Source organism: Mustela putorius, unplaced genomic scaffold, assembly GCF_011764305.1.
Source record: "Mustela putorius furo isolate JIRA1106 unplaced genomic scaffold, ASM1176430v1.1 tig00537335_pilon_pilon_pilon, whole genome shotgun sequence".
NCBI lineage: Eukaryota > Metazoa > Chordata > Mammalia > Carnivora > Mustelidae > Mustela > Mustela putorius.
In genome coordinates, this window is record NW_025422457.1 from 2,986,479 (window position 1) to 3,004,856 (window position 18,378).

Sequence of the window (18,378 nt, forward strand, 5' to 3'; positions counted from 1 at the left end):
TTCACCTCTGCAAGAGGGAGCTGAGGACTCGTTTATGGCTGTGTGATTGATTAGCACGGTACGTATTAAAAAATGAACTCTCGATATCCCTGCAAGTAGAGATATTTTGTTTAAAATTATTTCTCCCTTTCAAAACTCAACTGTTCTCCAGAATATAAAGAAAATATGCCACTTGAGTAACTAATCCGCTTTTACTATCCGTCACCTCCTTTGAACAGGAGAGCAGGTGGGGTTGGGGGCAGCAGCACCAGCCTGAACTGCACAAAATCCCCGACGGGCAGGCAGTGTCCTCAGCAAGGTTCCGAAACCGCAGGAATTTCAAAGCCCACAACCGCGAATACCTGTTGCCGCAGGCCCTGCACAGAAGTTCGGGCGAAAGAGAGCCCAGGAGGCGTCGGCAAGCGGAAGGACCGGCTGAGCAGAAGAGGAAGAGACTTGCCCCGCTGAATCTAGGAGCGCGGCAGCACGCGCCACGGGTCCGCAGCTGCCAGCTCAGGGGCGGGCCGTCCCCTCGCCGCCTCGCCCACACCCACCAGGTAACGCCGACGGGGCGGGGCGGGGGGTCTGCACGCGTGCGCAGCGTCTCGGGGGCGCGCCTCCTCGCGCGCCGCGGGTACGGGGGCCGGCGCTGCGGCCCCGGGCCCCGGGCGTGGGGGCACGTGATGCGGCCGCCGAGGCGACAGAGGCCGCGGCGGGGGCCCGGAGTGGCAGCGGCGGCGGCGGGGCGGGGAGCCACGGCGGGGGCTGCCACGGCGAGCGAGGTGGACCCGGGCGCGTGCGGTGAGCGCGGCTCTCGCGGGGTGTTGGGACGGACGCAGACCACCAGCCCCCCGCGGCGTGGGAGCTGAGGGACGCGGGGACGGGACTCGGGGCTGGGAGGGGGACGGGGACGGCCCGGAGGAGAGGGGAGGGCAGAAGAGCTGGGACCGCGGAGCTAGAGGAAGTGTGAACGCGACCCCCTTCCGCCCGGAGCGCGCGTCCGCACCGCCGCGGGCCGAGGGACCGCTCCCCTGGATGCTTTCAGGACCGCGTAGCTTTCCCTAAGGCTCCGTGCCTCAAAGTGACCCCAGGCGGAGGTGGAGCAAACAGACTTTAGCGAGGGCTTTTGATCCAGTCATTTGTATTTGTGAGAACTTGGTTATATTTTTGCATTTTTATTTTTCTGTTGCTTTATTTCTCCACTTTTTCTCTCTTTTCTACGTATTTCTCGAGTCATTCACCACACCCAGATCTGCATCCTTCTTCTCCCCCAGAGGTTGTTTTTCTTGTTGTTGTTTAACTTTGTCCTTTTAAGAGAATGGACTTAGGCAACTTGAATTCTTTGTACTAAGTGCTGTCTGTCTTCGTGCAAGGTTTCAAGAGTAATGTCCCCTCCCCAGCGTTTCATTGTTAACATTCAATGTTCACACTAAGCCTTAGTTAGGCTGGAGAACATTCTGACCATTTGCTTGTGATGCAGGCTGTAAGGAATACCAAAGCTGGATATTACCAAATTTATTTAAAAATTCAATTGTATGAAATAGCAACCATTATCTGTTAGTGTTCTGATCCTTTTGCCTCATCTCTTCCTGGAGTTTCAGTGTTCACAAAGTCAGCAAATTTTGCTCACTTAGTATATTGCTCTCCGCAGATAGTTTTTTTGTTTTTTTGTTTTTTTTTTTAAGCCTTTCCTGCCCCCTGGTGGCTTGCGCTGTAGAGGAGAGCCAAAAACTACCCTAATAACTGATAAAATTTTGAAGGAAAAACAAGTGTTTGAGGGAATTTTGAGGAGTAAGAAATTATCTTCCTCTTGGGGAGTCAGGGGACGTCCTCCAGCTTTTCAGTGAGTTTTAAAAGTTGGCTGAAGTGGGAGATAATGTCATTTCAGATGGGAGAGCCTCGGGAGGAAGAAAGCAGGCCAGGCATGGAAACGAGCAACAGGGAGGGATCAGCGGAGCTAGTGCACTTCAGGCATGAAGAGATCCGTGCAGAGACATACACCAGGGAGTTTGGTATTTCTCCTACGGAAGCCAGGGAGGCGTTAGTGGCATTTTCTGAGCCTGGCAAAGGCAGGACCAGAAATGTCTGTGCCTCCAGATTAACCCGACAGCCTACGTGGGTTGGAGGAGAAGAGTGGGGATTAGCACAGTTCCCAACTCAGACCCCACACCCCTACGGCCTCTATGTTTTTGAAAATTTTTAACCAAATTGCATCTACATGCACTTATTTTTATTTCTTTCAATCAAAAGCATATATAAAACTACCCATCCGAGCTTCTGACAGTCCTAAGAATATCAGTGTGGTTGCCCTAAGTATGACATAAATACAGCTAAAAGCTCAGAATACAGAAGTCTGATGGAACAGCCTGGTAGGGTTTGAATTAGGAGATTTTAGAGTTGAACTTAGCTCATGAGAGTCTTATCATTTGCTCCTTCTTGAGCCCCTTTGGGCCCCTTGGACCTGAGGTTGTGCCCTTCGGTCTAGATAAGAGGTAACAAAGGGTAAGTTCTGAGAGGGGCAGTGGGTTGGGGGAGAGGGAGGATTGCAGGGAAGGAAGCTAAGAGCATTGAAACGACTTAGTCCCGGAATGGACCAGAGTAGTGAGAGTCAGAGAGGCAATAGCAGTAAAGCTGAGATGACAGGAAAGAGGGTGCTGGTAAACATAGGAATACTTGCTCATGTCCTATAGCCAACTGAGAAGACTTCCTGGTTGTACTTACTATGTGTATAGCACTCTTGTTAATCATTCCATGAAAATTCATTCATTTTACTCTCAACAACCTCTGAAATATGACTACTATTATTTACGGGGGTGAAAACTGCCTCGCAGAGGTGAGTAACAGTTCCAGGGTCGCCCCACTGATAAGCGCTGGAGCCAGGATGTCTGACTTCAGAGCTAGTGCTCCAACCCCTCCGCTCTAGGAACAAAGGAAGAAATCTTGGGGGACAAGTTGGCAGGTGTCTTGAGTTCAGACACTTGCAGGAGTGCCTGGTGAAGATATGCAGCAGGCATAGTGTCCGTCTCAGGTAATGCACAGACCTTCCTCCGGGATACACAGGTCCTGTGTCATGGCCTTGTGTTTTCCCAAAGGACCTCATTTATCTCTCAAAACCTCCTACAGGATTTTAGTCTCATCTTCAAACTAGGAAAAGTCAGAGAAATCCTGGAATCCCGTATATCAGGTTTTTTATATTCCCCTTTATTGCCCTTCAGTGCAGAGCAAAACTACTTGAAGGATTTGGGCTTAATTTCAGGAGCAAGTTTTGCTAGGGACACATACCTGTTTGTAAGGGAAAGTATCACATTGGCTTTCTACAAAAGCAGTGAATTCCGCCGTAGTGTGCCCGTCCATGTCATTGTCCTTGTTTTGTCCTGTTTCTGGCTTCAAGGGCTTACCAGAGCCAGAACTCTTGGGAGATACAGAAAAAGGAGAAGAGGGACGCCTGGGTGGCTCAGTTGGTTGGACGACTGCCTTCGGCTCAGGTCATGATCCCGGAGTCCCGGGATCGAGTCCTGCATAGGGCGCCCAGCTCCACGGGGAGTCCGCTTCTCTCTCTGATCTTCTCCTCGCTCATGTTCTCTCTCACTGTCTCTCTCTCAAATAAATAAAATCTTTAAAAAAAAAAAAGAAAGAAAGAAAAAGGAGAAGATATAGTATATGTGTATATGTATTCTCTAAGTTTATACTCCCATTTAGGGAGTCGAAGTGAACAGTTATAAAGAGCAAACAAAATGAGATCATTTGTAATTATCACATTACGTGAGTAAAATTTAAGCATAGTGGGCATTGGGTTTTTAAATATGCCAGTGACCTCAGGACTGTAACATACCCCATATTCTCTGTTACCCATAAACATCACTGGTGCTTGCTCTAAGCTGGCTCTAAGCCAGCCATCTTTTGTCCAGTTGTCACCAAAAACACTCTGATTATACTTCATTTTCTTCTGCAGTTGTTAGACTCTGCATTCGTGGCTTTGAATTTTTTATGTCTTACAGCTCAAAAAATGGTAAGTAAGACTTCTGTGATTAGTAAGTGGCAAAGCTGAGAGCTGAACCAGAAGTCGGCCTGTGGAATCCAGGCTATTGACTAGGATACTCTGTTGCCTCTCATTGCCTGTTTTCCACAACTTCTAGACTTTTTTCCACTGGCATGATATGTGTACCCTCTGTCAAATGGCGAGGGATCCTTTTGGCCCAGATGAGTGGGGTCAGGTTGAGTCTCTGAGCAGTGATCTCCCTGTCTGTGCAAGCCATCACCCAGCTACAAGCTGGAAACATCACTAAGTTACCCACATATTCATCATTTTTTAATTGAACAGTGTCCAGCAGGTAACTCAGTGCAGGAAAAGCAAAGGCAAGTGAAATGTATTCCCTGTCCTTGGGAGCTTGCTGTAGTCGGGGAGAGGTGAATAGCCAATGATGATAGAGTTTACATGGTTTACTAGACGTAGGAAAAAAAGCGCAAAACTGGTCAAAATTAGAATATGAAAGGATAGTTAGGTAAAATCTGAAGATAGTCACGCTGAAGCCTTACAACTCCTAAGTGTTGGTTTTAGGTGAGATTGTTGCTTAAAAGAATGAAGATATGGAAAAAGGAAGGGATGTCCCTTTTGTCCTGACCAAATTACAAGTTAAGTAATAGTAATTTTTTATATACTTGACTTCCTGAGTTATATTCATGTTCTTTCTTGGGTTTGCTGTTGTTTACCCATGCTCTTTGAGCTTTCAGACTGCCTGATTTAGCTGTATAGATAATGTGGGAAGCCTTCTCTTAGTGCTTTCCCAGATACGGCTCCCTTCTTGTCTCCCCACCTTCTCCTGTCTGAAAAAACAGTTTCCTCTGCAGAATTAAGCTTTACATTACATTCTTTTCGATTGCTCTCTGTGTTTGTGTACTTGTAAGCATTTTTCACAGTTCAAACTGGGAATGGACTTTGCCTGGGAGTTTTATCATTAATGGACATTCCCTGAAGAAGGAGAAGACTTACACTGTATGTTTTGCAGACTTTTTTCAGCAGCTCAATGGCCTTCCCAAAGAAGAAGCTTCAAGGTCTCGTTGCTGCAACCATCACGCCAATGACTGAGCATGGGTAACTATCATTTGGGCCCTAAGGGGAATCTGTTCTCCATCAAAATGGACAGAAGTTCTCTATAATCACAGTCACTTAGATTCTGCACCTGTACTCTTGCCAATGGCCGCTTCTGTCAGTCATCCCTCCCCCGTACTGTCTCTGATCCCAAGTCAGAGAAGAGTCTCTGTATCACAAAGTGCAGAAAGAATGTAAGATACGGCATCTTGCCTTTCTCCCAGTATCTATAGTGCCACGAAATAAATTCTCCTTGGATTTCATCGGAGGTCTGGCTTTCCCAAATGAGGCCAATGGAATTGCATGAGGAAAATCTCATTTTAGCAGGATTTGCTCCCAAGCCCTGGCCTGGCCCCTCTAGATCCTGTCCCTAGAGAGCTGCATGATTCCATCTCAGCCAATTCATAGATGTGAAGAAAATGTCCTCGCCTGAAGAAAGAGGGGAAGTTAGCTGCAAGGTGGTCCCCATAGTATGTTTACAGTCTCATTTCAACATGGGTTAAACCCTGGGGGCCTGTGGGAGTGGGAGGTAACAACAGATGATTGCTGAGAACTCATTCCCCAGACAAGTGCCCTCACTCCTGGGGGAATGTTAGGGCAGGCCCTTTGCTCCTGCTGTCTGCTAACGGTCACCTGCCACAGGCGTAGAACCGCTTTCTGGACATTGCCGTGGACGAAGAGGGGATTTATGCACCTGGATCTAAATGCTTTTGACCCATTAGAGAGGTCAATCTACCAAAACAGAATTCTGGTTTCTTTAAGCTTCTCCTTTCTTTCTTTCTCTATAAAATACAATAATTAACCTGTGTGTTGGAGTTCTGGGTGTTAACGTGAGATAATCCATGGATAATAATGGTGCTCAGCACAGGGTCAGGAGGCCCTTAGGTCAGTATGTTTATATGAACCAGACAGGGATGCAAGGGAGCTGCGGCATTTAAGAGATCTTTCAGAAAGGCTTTTATTTTTTTGGTCTTCTGTTGCTGAATTTATAAACCTTAATCCTACCCCTTTAAAAATAAGTGAAATTTCTTTTTTTTTTTTTAAGATTTTATTTATACATTTGAGAGAGAGAGAGCCAGAGAGCGCACAGGCAGGAGGAGAAGCAGAAACAGGCCCCCCACTGAGCTGGGAGCCGGACATGGGGCTCCATCCCAGGACCTAGAGATCATGACCTGAGCTGAAGGCAGACGTGAAACGTCCGAGCCACCCAGGCACTCCAATAAGTGACATTTCTTATGACATAGTATTCTCATTCAAAGTTGGCCGTATCACAGTTTACTCTTAGATCACTGGAGTTCAAGACCTCCAGTTTCTAAGTTTCATGAAAAATCCCATCTAGATCTGCATCAAATTCTTGCTGAGATGGCATTTAGATTACTCAGTGATTCATAGCAATTTTTTTCCTGTTGCTTCTCCATTTCCATAAGTCCAGGGAAAGACTGAAGTCAGCTCTTTTTCGATGTTTTCGCTGCTTGTCGGCCAATAAAACGGATCTTGTGATTGCATGAGCAGGCAGGATTCACTTCCTGTTACTGAGAAGGATCCTGTTTACAAGCTGACTACAACTACATCTGGTTGATGCTGCTTTAACCTTTTTTTTTTATTATTTTATTTATTTATTTGACAGAGAGAAATCACAAGTAGATGGAGAGGCAGGCAGAGAGAGAGAGAGGAGGAAGCATGCTCCCTGCTGAGCAGAGAGCCCGATGCGGGACTCGATCCCAGGACTCTGAGATCATGACCCGAGCCGAAGGCAGCGGCCTAACCCACTGAGCCACCCAGGCGCCCTGCTTTAACCTTTTTAATCAGAGCCTGCAGCCTAGAAGAGACTCCCTGAACAGGCTCGATTGTTCATTTGGGATTCACTGAGAGTTTTGGTGTGTTCTTCCTCCCTATTCTGCTGTTTTCAGGAACATCAGGTCCCATGTATGGAGATAAATGACTCTGTTTTCTGGGTCCTTCTCTGGTCCGCAATACCTCTGGCCCTTTTCCTCCATTTCTGTTTCTTCTTTTTTTCATCAATCTTTTCTCTTCTAGGATTTTCTAGGACCTTCACTTTCCTGATGTGTGCAGTCAAAATAAGAATGCATTTTTTTTGCAAGGACCTTCAAATTAAATTGAAATGTATATCACTACAGAGCACATAGCAGGCATGTAAGCTATATTAGCTCCCCTTTCTCCCACCACCTGCCCCATTCAGACATTACTGTGGGTACAAAGCAAGATTGGATCTGAGAACAGCAGGATCTGAGAACAGGTGGGCATTTGCCTACTTGCCCATAGGGGAGTGCGAACTTATGACATGTTTCCAGGAGACAGAAAGAAGGGTCACATGGAATCGAATAACTGGAAATTCTGCCTCGTGACCTGCCAGTCATGGGGGCTTTCCTAACCTGGTTCGTAAAGTAAGCCATAGTCTCCGTGAATGAGAATGGCTGAACAAGAACTATTCCCCCTGCATCCCTCCCTTTTTTTTTTTTATAATTCTAAGAAATACCCGGATGCAATTCTGAATGTAAGCTGATGTTCTGAAGTGGGGAAGTTGTCAGGAAGAACATGGTTAAATGGATTTTAGTTAGAGTATCTGGGTTCTTGACCCCTAGCTTGACCACCAATTAGCTGTCTGACCTTGGGGAGGTCTTGTCACCTGCTAAATGTTCTCTTTCATATTCTGGAAAGAGTTCAGCTGTATCATCTCCAGGTCCCATTTGAATTCAAAGAGTGCAGCTCTCCGCTGTTACGTCATGAGGGATATTGTAGTGATCCCCAGGAAGATACACAAAGTGTCTTTGGCCCTAGTCCAACCTGCACACTGCAGTCCAGTGAGCATCCTCATAAATCTAATTGTGTCACTTCCCTCTTTAAGACTCTCTGCTGACCCCCTTGTGTTGAAGCCTTACTACCTCTGTCATGTGGTCCTTGGACTGTGCTCTGTTTCGCATAGGAACCTGCTGGAAAGGCAGAATCTCAGGTCCTCCTACATACCACTAAATCAGAACCTGCATTTTACCTGTCCCTGGATGATTCTTTAGCACATTAAAGTCTGAGGAAAGGATCTGAAGGTAAAGGCCAGATACCGGGATTACCTCTCCTGCTACATTTCTGTTGCCCCCAGACATGTCATGTATTTTCTTCCCTCCATGCCTTTACACGTTCTATTTCCTCTGCCTTTGTCTACCGCTCTGCGCTCCTCTCTCGAATCCACGTGAACACTTCTGCTCAACCATCAAAACCATCCTCTGCTGCTTCTTCCCTATTTCCTATAAAGAATTTCAGAGTCCTTCCCCCTGTGATCCCACAGCAGCCTGTGCACACCTTTTCACATTACATCAGAATTATTTGTTAATGAAAATTACTATAATAACTGTTTGTTACATTCCTGTCCCTCCCAGTAGGCTCTGAGCTGCTTGACCTTATTTCACAGATATTTACTCAGCATCAGGCAATACACAAGGACTGAGCCGGTTTCTTATTTATCCTTGGGTCTTCATCATCTAGCACAGTGAATGCTAAATTTTGTTATTTCATAAGGAAAAGAAGCTAACACTGATTGGCTAAACACTACGTGTCAGTCGTGCTGGCATTTTAACATACATATTCCAGTTCAATCTTTGTAATAACTCTGAAAGAGAACTGCCACCTCTGTTTCCACAGTTGATGAGACAAGACCCTAAACATTAACACAGTGCACCCAGCCATGGAGCCAGAGAGAAACGTCTTTCTCTATCCATCTCAACTCTTCTCTTTCTGCCCTAGAGTAGAAGATACTTGCTTTCCTTAGTTGTTTCAAGAAGTAACTTCTTCCCTTGGCCAAGTGCAATCATTAAAACAGAAAGTCCATTTCATGGGCACCTGTGTGGCTCAGTCAGTTAAGTGTCTGCCTTCAACTTGGTCATGATCCCGGGGTCCTGGATTGAGTCCCACATCAGGCTCCTTGCTCAGAGGGGAGCCTGCTGCATCCTTTGCTGGGACTCTGTCTCTTTGACTTTCTCGCTTTTTCTGACAAATAAAATCTTTTTTTTTTTAGAAAAAAAAGAGAAGAAAGTCCATTTCATATTGGCCAAAATGTCAAAAAAAAAAAAAAATGTTTTCTCCCTCAGATGCCTTTGGCTTCACCATGAAAATCCTCACAACACGCTGTAGTAAAAACAGGCTGGTTACCCCTGTCAGAAGGGGCCTGGACCGCCGGAGTTGGAGTTGTGTATTGTCTTTTGAACTGTGTCGGGAGACTGTATGACCCAGATTCCCAGAACAGAATGTTTTCTGGCAAGGCAGGGAAGTTACGGTCCCTGAATACTTCTCTGACGAAGGAGTTTTAAAGTAGCCAAGTAGTTATTTGGCCAAAAGCACAAATAACTTCCATCTGATTTTGAATGGTGAGAGTTACATGTAAAAGGCAAAAAGAAAAAAAGGAACATCAAATTTTCTGACATGTGTCCCAATTATAACAAGACCTCCCTGGTGATTCTGTATTCTCAAATAAAGTGAAAGTCTTTCACTTTGTGTCATACACTAGGAGAGGAAATGAACAGCAATCGAGATTTTTCTCTGAAAAGCCACTTCACAAAAATTCTGTTACTCTTCTGTCCTAAGAAAAGAGATACAGCCTACATGCTGTTTCAGACTTTATCCACTCAGGGCCTCAATTTGTTGCAAAAATAATTAGATAAACATTCTCTCCTCTTACATGGTTTGGAAGTAAACTGAAGTCCAAAGGTAGAGGATTGGCTAAATTCTTTTCATTCATGCAGTGAAATGCCGTGTAGCCAGTATAGGAACAGAATGTTTGAAGATGTGGGAGAATACTCAATATGGCATGCTAAGTGAAAAAATAATTACAATATTTGTACAATATGGGCATATTCATTTAAGAAAATCCTGCATTGTGTTTATGAATAGAAAATATCAAACTAATAAGAGTGATCATCTCCAAGGAGATAATGAGTGGGTTTTTCCTGTCCTTTTTTATTGTGTGTACTTCTCAAAAATAAATGACAAAGCTTCTATAGCATGAAAAATTAAGAGAAAATCATGGACCTAAGGCAAAGAATCTGAACCTATGGGAGTTGAAATTAAGATACTAAATTGGAATTAAGTAGGGGAGTGACTTCAGCAAGCAATGTATTTGGTTCAGAGTCATTCAGCCCTGAAGAGGCTAATACTGAGATGTGTTCTTGGGGCTCACAAAGGAAGAGACAGGCCATGGAAAGCGAGTCCTGCCTTTGGAAGAGAACTGGCTTGTGCCATCTCTCACTTTCACGAGCAATGAGCCCCAGACCGCCATCCAGTGAGGAGGAAATAATCCAATCTTACAGCTCCCACTATCTCTAGTGACTTCCAGATAGCTGCTACAGGGGCTGCCCACCCACCACAGAGAGGCAGATTACAGTGGGAAAACAAGGAAGGGAACAAGGTCCCCAGAGAGAATTATCCTGCTCCTACCTTGGCCCTGCTGTTGGGGTACCTTTGTGACAGCTAGGATAACAGCTCTGGGTGATTTCCCTGTGCTCACTTGTGACTGTAGCCACTGAGCAACAGTGCCAAGGACTGCAAACTTGCCCCTCTAGTCAGGCAGAGACCTGAAATCCCTGAGGTGGTCTGGGGGCTTCTGAGCCTCCAAAGGGGGCAGCCATGGCTCTTCGCCCACCATTTGGTGCTCTACAGAAATACAGGCCTGGTCTTACCAGATCTGGCTTTTCAGTTTTTGTTTGTTTGTTTGTTTTTAAACCAGAAAACAAATGTTTAATAGCATTGGGAAAGTCAAAACACATTTAGGAGCCATCTCTTTTCAACCTTTTTCTCTCTCTAAGAGGACTTGGTAGTTCCAAAAAACCATCTGTCCAAGGACATTTTGGTGTGACTCTGCCACTGCCCAGAAATTCTACTGTTAGTGTCACTCTTGTAGGCTAGGGACATTTTGTAAGAAGCAACAAACTGCTTTCTTTAAGGGATAGATAATGTATCACCCGTTAGCACCCCTAACCTGAGGGAAATTGTAGCCGTCATCCAACAAAGCCTAAAGGAGTAGGGGGTGAGTGTAAATAGAAGTCACTTCACTGAAGCCACAGAGAGAAGTGTGGAGTTCACTGAGGAAGGAGAAGGAACCGTGGATTTCACATGCAGGCCTACATCTGCCTAAGGGTGCAGCCAACTCTGTGGAAAGAGAAGGGTGCCAGAACAGGCAGGGCCAGATAGACAGCAACTCAAGAACGTCAGGGGGAAGGAAGTGTGCAGAATTTCATCCTGTTTATTCCATAACCACCTCCTCCTCGAAATCTCCTCTTCCAGGGCGCCTGGGTGGCTCAATGGGTTAAAGCCTCTGCCTTCGGCTCAGGTCATGGTCCCAGGGTCCTGGGATCGAGCCCCACATCGGGCTCTCTGCTCTGCGGGGCGTCTGCTTCCCCTCTCTGCCTGTGTCTCTGCCTACTTGTGATCTCTCTGTCTGTCAAATAAATAAATAAAATCTTAAAAAAAAAGAAAAAGAAATCTTCTCTCCCAGCCTCCCTAACTGGAAAGATTAGACCCTCTTCTGACTCTTCTGAATCCCTATATACTTTCTAACTCAGTCATAGCCCTCAACATACATTCCTTAATATTCTAGTTACTCTAGTCCGTAATATTCCTTAATATTCTAGCCATCTCCTTTCCTCAGTTAGTAATGGAGTTTATGTGGATCCTGCAGGTGTGGAGATCAGCCGCTTTGAAGGCAGAGATCATGGGTGTTTCATCCTCCTTGAGCTTCTGCACTATGCAGGTGCAGAGAAGGGGAGTCAGGTGTAAAAGGCGCCGTGCCTGCCTTTAGGAAGTCCTTGCTCTAGCCTGGAGGGTGGCATAAACAATTTACAAAATGATCCTCGTGGTAATAGAGATGTGAACTTTGATGAGGGAATGAGGTGTATTTGAAGTATTGCCGGGTTTCATCATGAGAAGCAGTAACAGTCCTAATGGCCAGGTGTTTCATTGGAGCCAGGTAGAATGCGGAGCCCGCATAGTAGACTGGCCGCTAGAGGCCGACTTGGTGGTGTAGGCCCCTACTGAGCTTAGTGTCCACACTGGGGATATATACCTACATCCCCCAACAGAAACAGTTTCTCTCCTTAAGTATTTCTGAAAATAGAAACAAGCTCTCTAGATTCCCTTACCAAACGATGAAGCATTAGATTAAACCAAAAGAACACACATCAGACAGAGTACAGTACCTACCAGCCCTGGACCATTCAGACCTCTTCAGGCTCCTCCTCTGTGAAAAAGCCAGGCCCACTCCAGATGATCTTGAATACGGGGCTGGGATGGAATTGGGGAGGTGCCAGGACTTCAGTGAAAGTGCTTGGGAGCCATTGCATTGGAATCTGTGATTCCAGCATAAGCTGTGGCCACTAGGTGTATTTCCTGTTTCCAGTCTGTGATTGGAAAGTGTGATTAGGAGCTGTTTCCTTGTTGCTTGCTTTGGTAGGGGGACATCGCAAGTCAAAATCGGGGTTTATAGCCTGCAAACAAAGCTGTTGCTGATTGTTCCTGCAACTCAGAGCTTATGGCAAGCGGTGAAGCTTGGAACCAGGAGCAGGTTCCAAATGGTCAGGACTGTCCAAGGTGTGGACGTTTCAAGTTGAGCAGGTCAAGCTAACCTAAAGGAAGGTGTTGACATAGATTGTCTAGGCAGATAACGTGCCTTTCCTCCCTTTAGGTAAGAACAACCTAAGTTTGTTCCTGTTGTGCCTTCAGGGAGCCTCTCTGCTCAGCAAGACTGAGAGGCCAGGGTTTGGCATTTGAGCAAGTGGGCAGGGAGGGCAGTGCTACAGTACCTCGAGCCATCATGGAGGGAGTGTGCTCCCCTTGGGGGCCTTACAGTGCCCCAAGCGCACTCTTCCCAAGTGGCTGGATCAGATGTCATTGGCATGTTGTGGACAGTGATCACCTGTGCATTCTTTGCTTTTATCCCTTCTGTTCCTGTTACCTTTGACAAATACCTTTTGATGTCTTTGTTTTCTGTATGCATCCAATTTTTTTGTTTTGGTTTGGTTTGTTAAGGAATACAGAAAGTAAAAGGATGTTAATAAGTTTGAAATTAAACAAGGATTCTCGGGGCCCCCATTGACAAAAATGTAAATGGAGCCTACTAGCACTTTTTGTCCTTGGCAATATAACCATGGCTTTGGTGACCTATGACACCCGGTAGAGCCATAGCCACAGTTTTCCTTTGGATTTTCACTCTCCACCCCGTCGTTCTCCCCTGCATTTTGGTTAAGAACAGGTCACTTTATATGATGTGTGTATGTCAATTTCTAGATTTTAAAAATCAATTTGATTTTAAGGAAAAGAACCCTTATTGCCTTAAGCATCAGATCCTTACAAGGTCTTTGCCCTTCAAACCGCTGAGTATACGCAGATCACAGGAGGATCTTGTTACAATGCAGATTTTGACTGAGTAGGACTGTGTGGAGCCTGGGACTTTGACCTTCTTGCAGACGCCCCAGATCCCTAGGCGGCTCTTCCACAGACTGTGCTTTGAGAGGCGGTGAGAGCAAAGTTCCTCTCCAGTGTAATCCTCATTGATTAAAACTGGCAAATACCAGGGGACGCCTGGGTGGCTCAGTTGGTTAAGCAGCTGCCTTCGGCTCAGGTCATGATCCCAGCATCCTGGGATCGAGTCCCACATCAGGCTCCTTGCTCCGCAGGGAGCCTGCTTCTCCCTCTGACTCTGCCTGCCACTCTGCCTGTGCTCGCTCTTGCTCTCTCTCTCTCTCTCTCTCTGACAAATAAATAAATAAAATCTTTAAAAAAAAAAAACTGGCAAATACCACTGAAGCTTTCATTTGCTGTCACAAACATTAAGTGCAAAAATTCTTAAATTATCAAGATCGGACTTTCCTATCTTGTAAGCCTAAAAAATGTTTGCTTTTCACCAAGTGGAAAATATTAAATTCTCATTTAACCATGGCCCCAATCATCCTTCTTCCCCAAAAGGGCACAAGATTATTAAATAATTAATTTTTAAATGTTACTCGTGGGGATGTTTAAATTTACAGGGGGTAAAGCCTTTGTGATAAAATAATGTTGTTGCTTATGTCAGTGAGGCATCTAAGGATAAGTAGAGAAATCACCAGGCTCAAAACAACAAGGAACAATCCAGGCATTATTTAGAGCAAGTTAAGTATTTTACATATTGGCTAAGCAGACTTTTTTTTTCATTCACCTTAGTTAATATATAGTGTATTATCAGTTTTAGGGGTAGAGTTGAGTGATTGATCAGTCGCGTTTGACACTCAGCGCTCTTTACATCAAGTGCCCTCCTCAGCGCCCATCACCGGGCTACCCCATCCACCCACCGCCTTCCCTCTAGCAACCCTCAGTTTGTTCCCTATGGTTTGCCTCCCTCTCTGTTTTAGTCTTATTTTTCTTTCCCTTCCCCTATGTTCATCTGTTTTCTTTCTTAAATTCTGCATACGAGTGAAATCATATGATATTTGTCTTTCTCTGACTGACTTATTTCACTTAGTGTAACATGGCTGGGGGGACTTTTATTTTATTTATTTATTTATTTATTAAGATTTTATTCAGTTATCTGACAGAGGGAGAGAGATCACAAGTAGGCAGAGAGGCAGGGGGAAGCAGGCTCCCCGCTGACCAGAGAGCCCGATGCGGGGCCCAATCCCAAAACCCCGAGATCATGACTCGAGCCGAAGGCAGTGGCCCAACCCACAGAGCCACCCAGGTGCCCCTGGGTGGACTTTTAATAACTATTAACAAAAGAGCAGTTTATAGATTTGAGGAGTGGTCGAATAATAATCTGAAGACTAAATATGCTTTTTTTCCCTTTTTTTTTTTCCTGTGTCCTGTAGAGAAATCAACTATTCAGTCATCGGTCGGTATGTGGATTATCTTGTGGAGGAACAGGGAGTGAAGAGTATTTTTGGTGAGTCATCTTCAGACATTTCTCTAGACTTCTCTATCCCGGTTCTTAGAAAGCAGCTCTCACCTGGTTACTAGTTAGGAGGTCACAGTGTCTTGTGTCATAGGTTATGACTGAGCCTGGTTAAGCTAAGTAAATTTGTGAATCTAGAGACTCATCAGTTTTAGACCTGGAAAGCACCTCAAGAGATTTCCTAGTTTGATGGTATACCTTCAAAACAGATAATCTATGGCTCGGATGTATTTAGATGTATTTAGGGTGCCTAAAGGCACTTAGCCAAAAATGGTAGAGTAATAGCGAAATCCAGACTTCTGTCTCTTAAGAATGGGCTTTTTTGTGTCTCACCCAGGCCTTTCATGTGGTAACTGTGGAAAGACTCTAAAGGCAGCACGCAAAAGACTCACAGGTCCAGCAGTTACACTCACTTATTTCATAGCCGATGGATTCAAATCACATCTTGTACACTCAAGGCCCGAGAACTGTATTTACCTGTGACCGAGTTGCCCCTTTGTGTAGTGTTGTAGGTGCTTTGCCCCTTAGACTGGACACCACAGCTTTTTTCCAAGCTGCTGCTCTACCAGCAGGGGCCCCTCAAGAACTGGAAGCATAAGATCATAATTGAGTCAGGTCAAAACTCTGTGAAAAGGCAGTCAGGGCACACGTCAAAACCAGAACCTGAATACAGAACCACTTGGTGTCCCCCTACGGCTCCAAGCCGTGGCCAGCAAAGACTGATTGTTACCCTTCAAAGGGCCTCAGATCTCCCCTGGGTATTGGGAAGAAGTAGGAACATCCCTACTCGTACACACACTGGAAGTGTCTTAAGACCCCAAAGGAGTGATAAAAACACTCTTTCCTACCCTCACACCACCTTCTCTACCCCAGGTGAGTGCTCAGTATTTGGAGATCCAAATCCATTAGGGCCCAGTAATGTATCCTAGTGCCATTTGCATACTTTCTGTGATCCATTAAGAGATTATCATATTAGAAGGGAAAGTTTTGGAAACTTTTCACTAAACTCTATTTAGTGATTGAAAATCTCATCTTTGCATCTATAAATGAGAAGAATCATTTGCACTTTGCAGGGCTGTTGTGAGAATGAGTAGCTATTATAAGAGTGCTTAAATAAGAAATATTAATATCCTTGGTGTTTTCTTATGAATTACATTGAAAAAATTGTCCTAGATTGCTACCGTCATGCTAAACTATAGAGTGAGGTCTTTGTCGATCTGTAGTACGCACCACTGTCCTCATGACCCTTTGACAGCCCAGTATTGGGTGGTGGTGATTTTCCTGCCATTCAAGCCCAGATAATAGAATTAGGTGGTGTGATTGGATATTTGCCTAAAATGAGGGCAGTTATCTCAGTCTGTGTTCAAATACTCACTCTCCATCCCTAATAGCAAGGACGGATTTGTCATTACAAGTCATAATTAAGCTTCCCACTGCTTGGAACAAGGTGAAGATGGGAAGAACAGAATCTTAGATAAAAATGGAAATGTGGCATTTCCCCTCTAGATTCCAACCTCTGATCTGTCCCCATGTCCCTTCCCCTAAGCAAGGAGTTCTGACCCTGCACTTCCTGTGTCCGTGTTGGAAGAGCAAAAGGAATGGGTTGGCCCCACTAACTGACTCTCTGTTTGAAACAGTGAATGGCACGACCGGAGAAGGCCTGTCCCTGAGCGTCTCAGAGCGTCGCCAGGTCGCAGAGGAGTGGGTGACCCAAGGGCGGAACAAGTGAGTGGCGTCATCAGGATAAGGGCGCCCTTCCACAGAGCTGCCTGGAGGACAGCTCTTTCCTGATGACACAGCCTCCCACCTTCTGGCCAGAGGTCAGGCTTGAAGCATGGGGATGCTGTTTCATCACCACATTTGTAATAAATTTTAGATGTTATGAAAGTCAGTAGATGGAGGGCTGAGAAGACTGCTCGGTGAACTTGCAGTGACTGTGACCAATGACCTCGGAGAGTGCAGAGCCAGCTGGGCTGGCGAAACAGGAGAGGCCCTCAGGGAGCTGTGGGTGGGTGGACCGCCGCAGAGGTGCGGGTGTGGGGGCGACGAGCACAGCTCATTCTCAGAACATTTTCTGGTAAAGGGAAGGAGAGATGGAGCGGTGGATGAGGGAAGAGGAAGCAAGATGGAAAGAAGGGAAGTTTGTTTTAAACTGGGGAAGTCTTGAGCACGTTTCTCTGCTGAAAAGACAGTTATCTGCAAAGAGAATAAGAATGTGTAGGCAGCTGATACCTTTGATGGGAAGGTCTGGGTTGGGGGGTTGAAACAAAACCACAAGTAGGTAGTGTAACTTTAGAGGACAGCCCAGAAGCTAGGAGGGAAGCATGCATGGGCCAGGATGTGGCCAAGCATGGAGATGCAGAAGAGGAAAAGTGGGGTAATCTGTGTATGAGGCCTCTGTGTATTTCTTGTGTGTTGTAAGTGAGCACATCTGCCAGGAACAAGGGTTGGGTTGAAATTTGCTTGAGAACAGTCCAGATTTGAAGTAGCCACTGCATAGAATTGGAAGGGAAGTAAGTCATGTTGACCAGAAGGCTTTTTGGAGCCTCGTTCTCCCGAATTGGGAAAGAACGAGTTGGGATGAAAGCCATAGGGTGGTTTTCTCTAGCAGCACCTAGCATCAGGGTGGAAGGGAGAAGGGATGAGTGGCTTCGTTTAACCCTAAGCCAGGAGAAGCGGTGTGAAAGGTTTCAGGAGGCCGCTGATAAGAGTAAGAACCTCTGAGTCAGCCTTCCTTTCTCCTTTCAGAGGTCTTAACCTTTAAAAATGCAGCCCTGGGGCACCTAGGTGGCTCAGTCAGCCATCTGCCTTCAGCTGAGGTTAGGATCCCAGGGTCATGGGATTGAGCCCCACCTCCAGCTCCCTGCTCAGTGGGGAGTCTGCTTCTCCCTCTCCCTCTGCTCCTCCCTTGTTCTGTCTCTCTCTCAAATAAATAAATAAAATCTTTAAAAATGCAACCCTGATCACAATACTTCCTTAGTGGGGCCCCATTTCACCTGAGACACAAGTCAGGAGTCACTAGGGACTCAGTGAGCAGGCCTAAACAAGACCGCCGTGTCTCCATCCCTTGAAAATGGCATGTGCGTTATTCAGGGTCCCTCAGAAGAGTCGCTGGGGTGACTGGACTCACAACTGAGTTCTATTAATCCTCTTCTGGGAACACCAGGCTCACTGTGACCTCCACCCGTGGGGCGGATGGAACACCCCCAAAGATGAATAGTGGGGTCTTCAGAGGAAACCTCTCAGAAGAAGCCAAATTCTGAGGACTTACAAGACAGGAAAAAGCTTTCTACAGTGAATTCATTTCTCATGTGACTTGTTCCTGGCTGTACTCTTTGAAGAACCTCTTTATTTTCATCCCCAACCAGAAATACCTCCATTTACCCCA

The 18,378-nt window shown here is 45.8% G+C and overlaps 1 protein-coding gene across 3 annotated transcripts in view; it reads left to right on the forward strand.

Annotated features, from left to right (window-relative positions):
* The first annotated feature begins 435 nt into the window (after positions 1-435).
* The window catches only part of NPL (N-acetylneuraminate pyruvate lyase), a 35,443-nt gene continuing 17,500 nt past the window's right edge, over positions 436-18,378 (forward strand). Inside the window, exons 1-5 of one of the 3 annotated variants that reach the window (XM_045074318.1) lie at positions 456-536; positions 3,932-3,988; positions 4,986-5,071; positions 14,908-14,981; positions 16,628-16,715. In XM_045074318.1, the coding sequence (XP_044930253.1) occupies positions 3,986-3,988; positions 4,986-5,071; positions 14,908-14,981; positions 16,628-16,715 (251 nt within the window). In that variant the 5' untranslated portion in view covers positions 456-536; positions 3,932-3,985. Of the gene's footprint in view, positions 537-615; positions 781-3,931; positions 3,989-4,985; positions 5,072-14,907; positions 14,982-16,627; positions 16,716-18,378 lie in introns of those variants that run through there. The other 2 variants (XM_045074319.1, XM_004767921.3) reach the window with 2 other exon arrangements.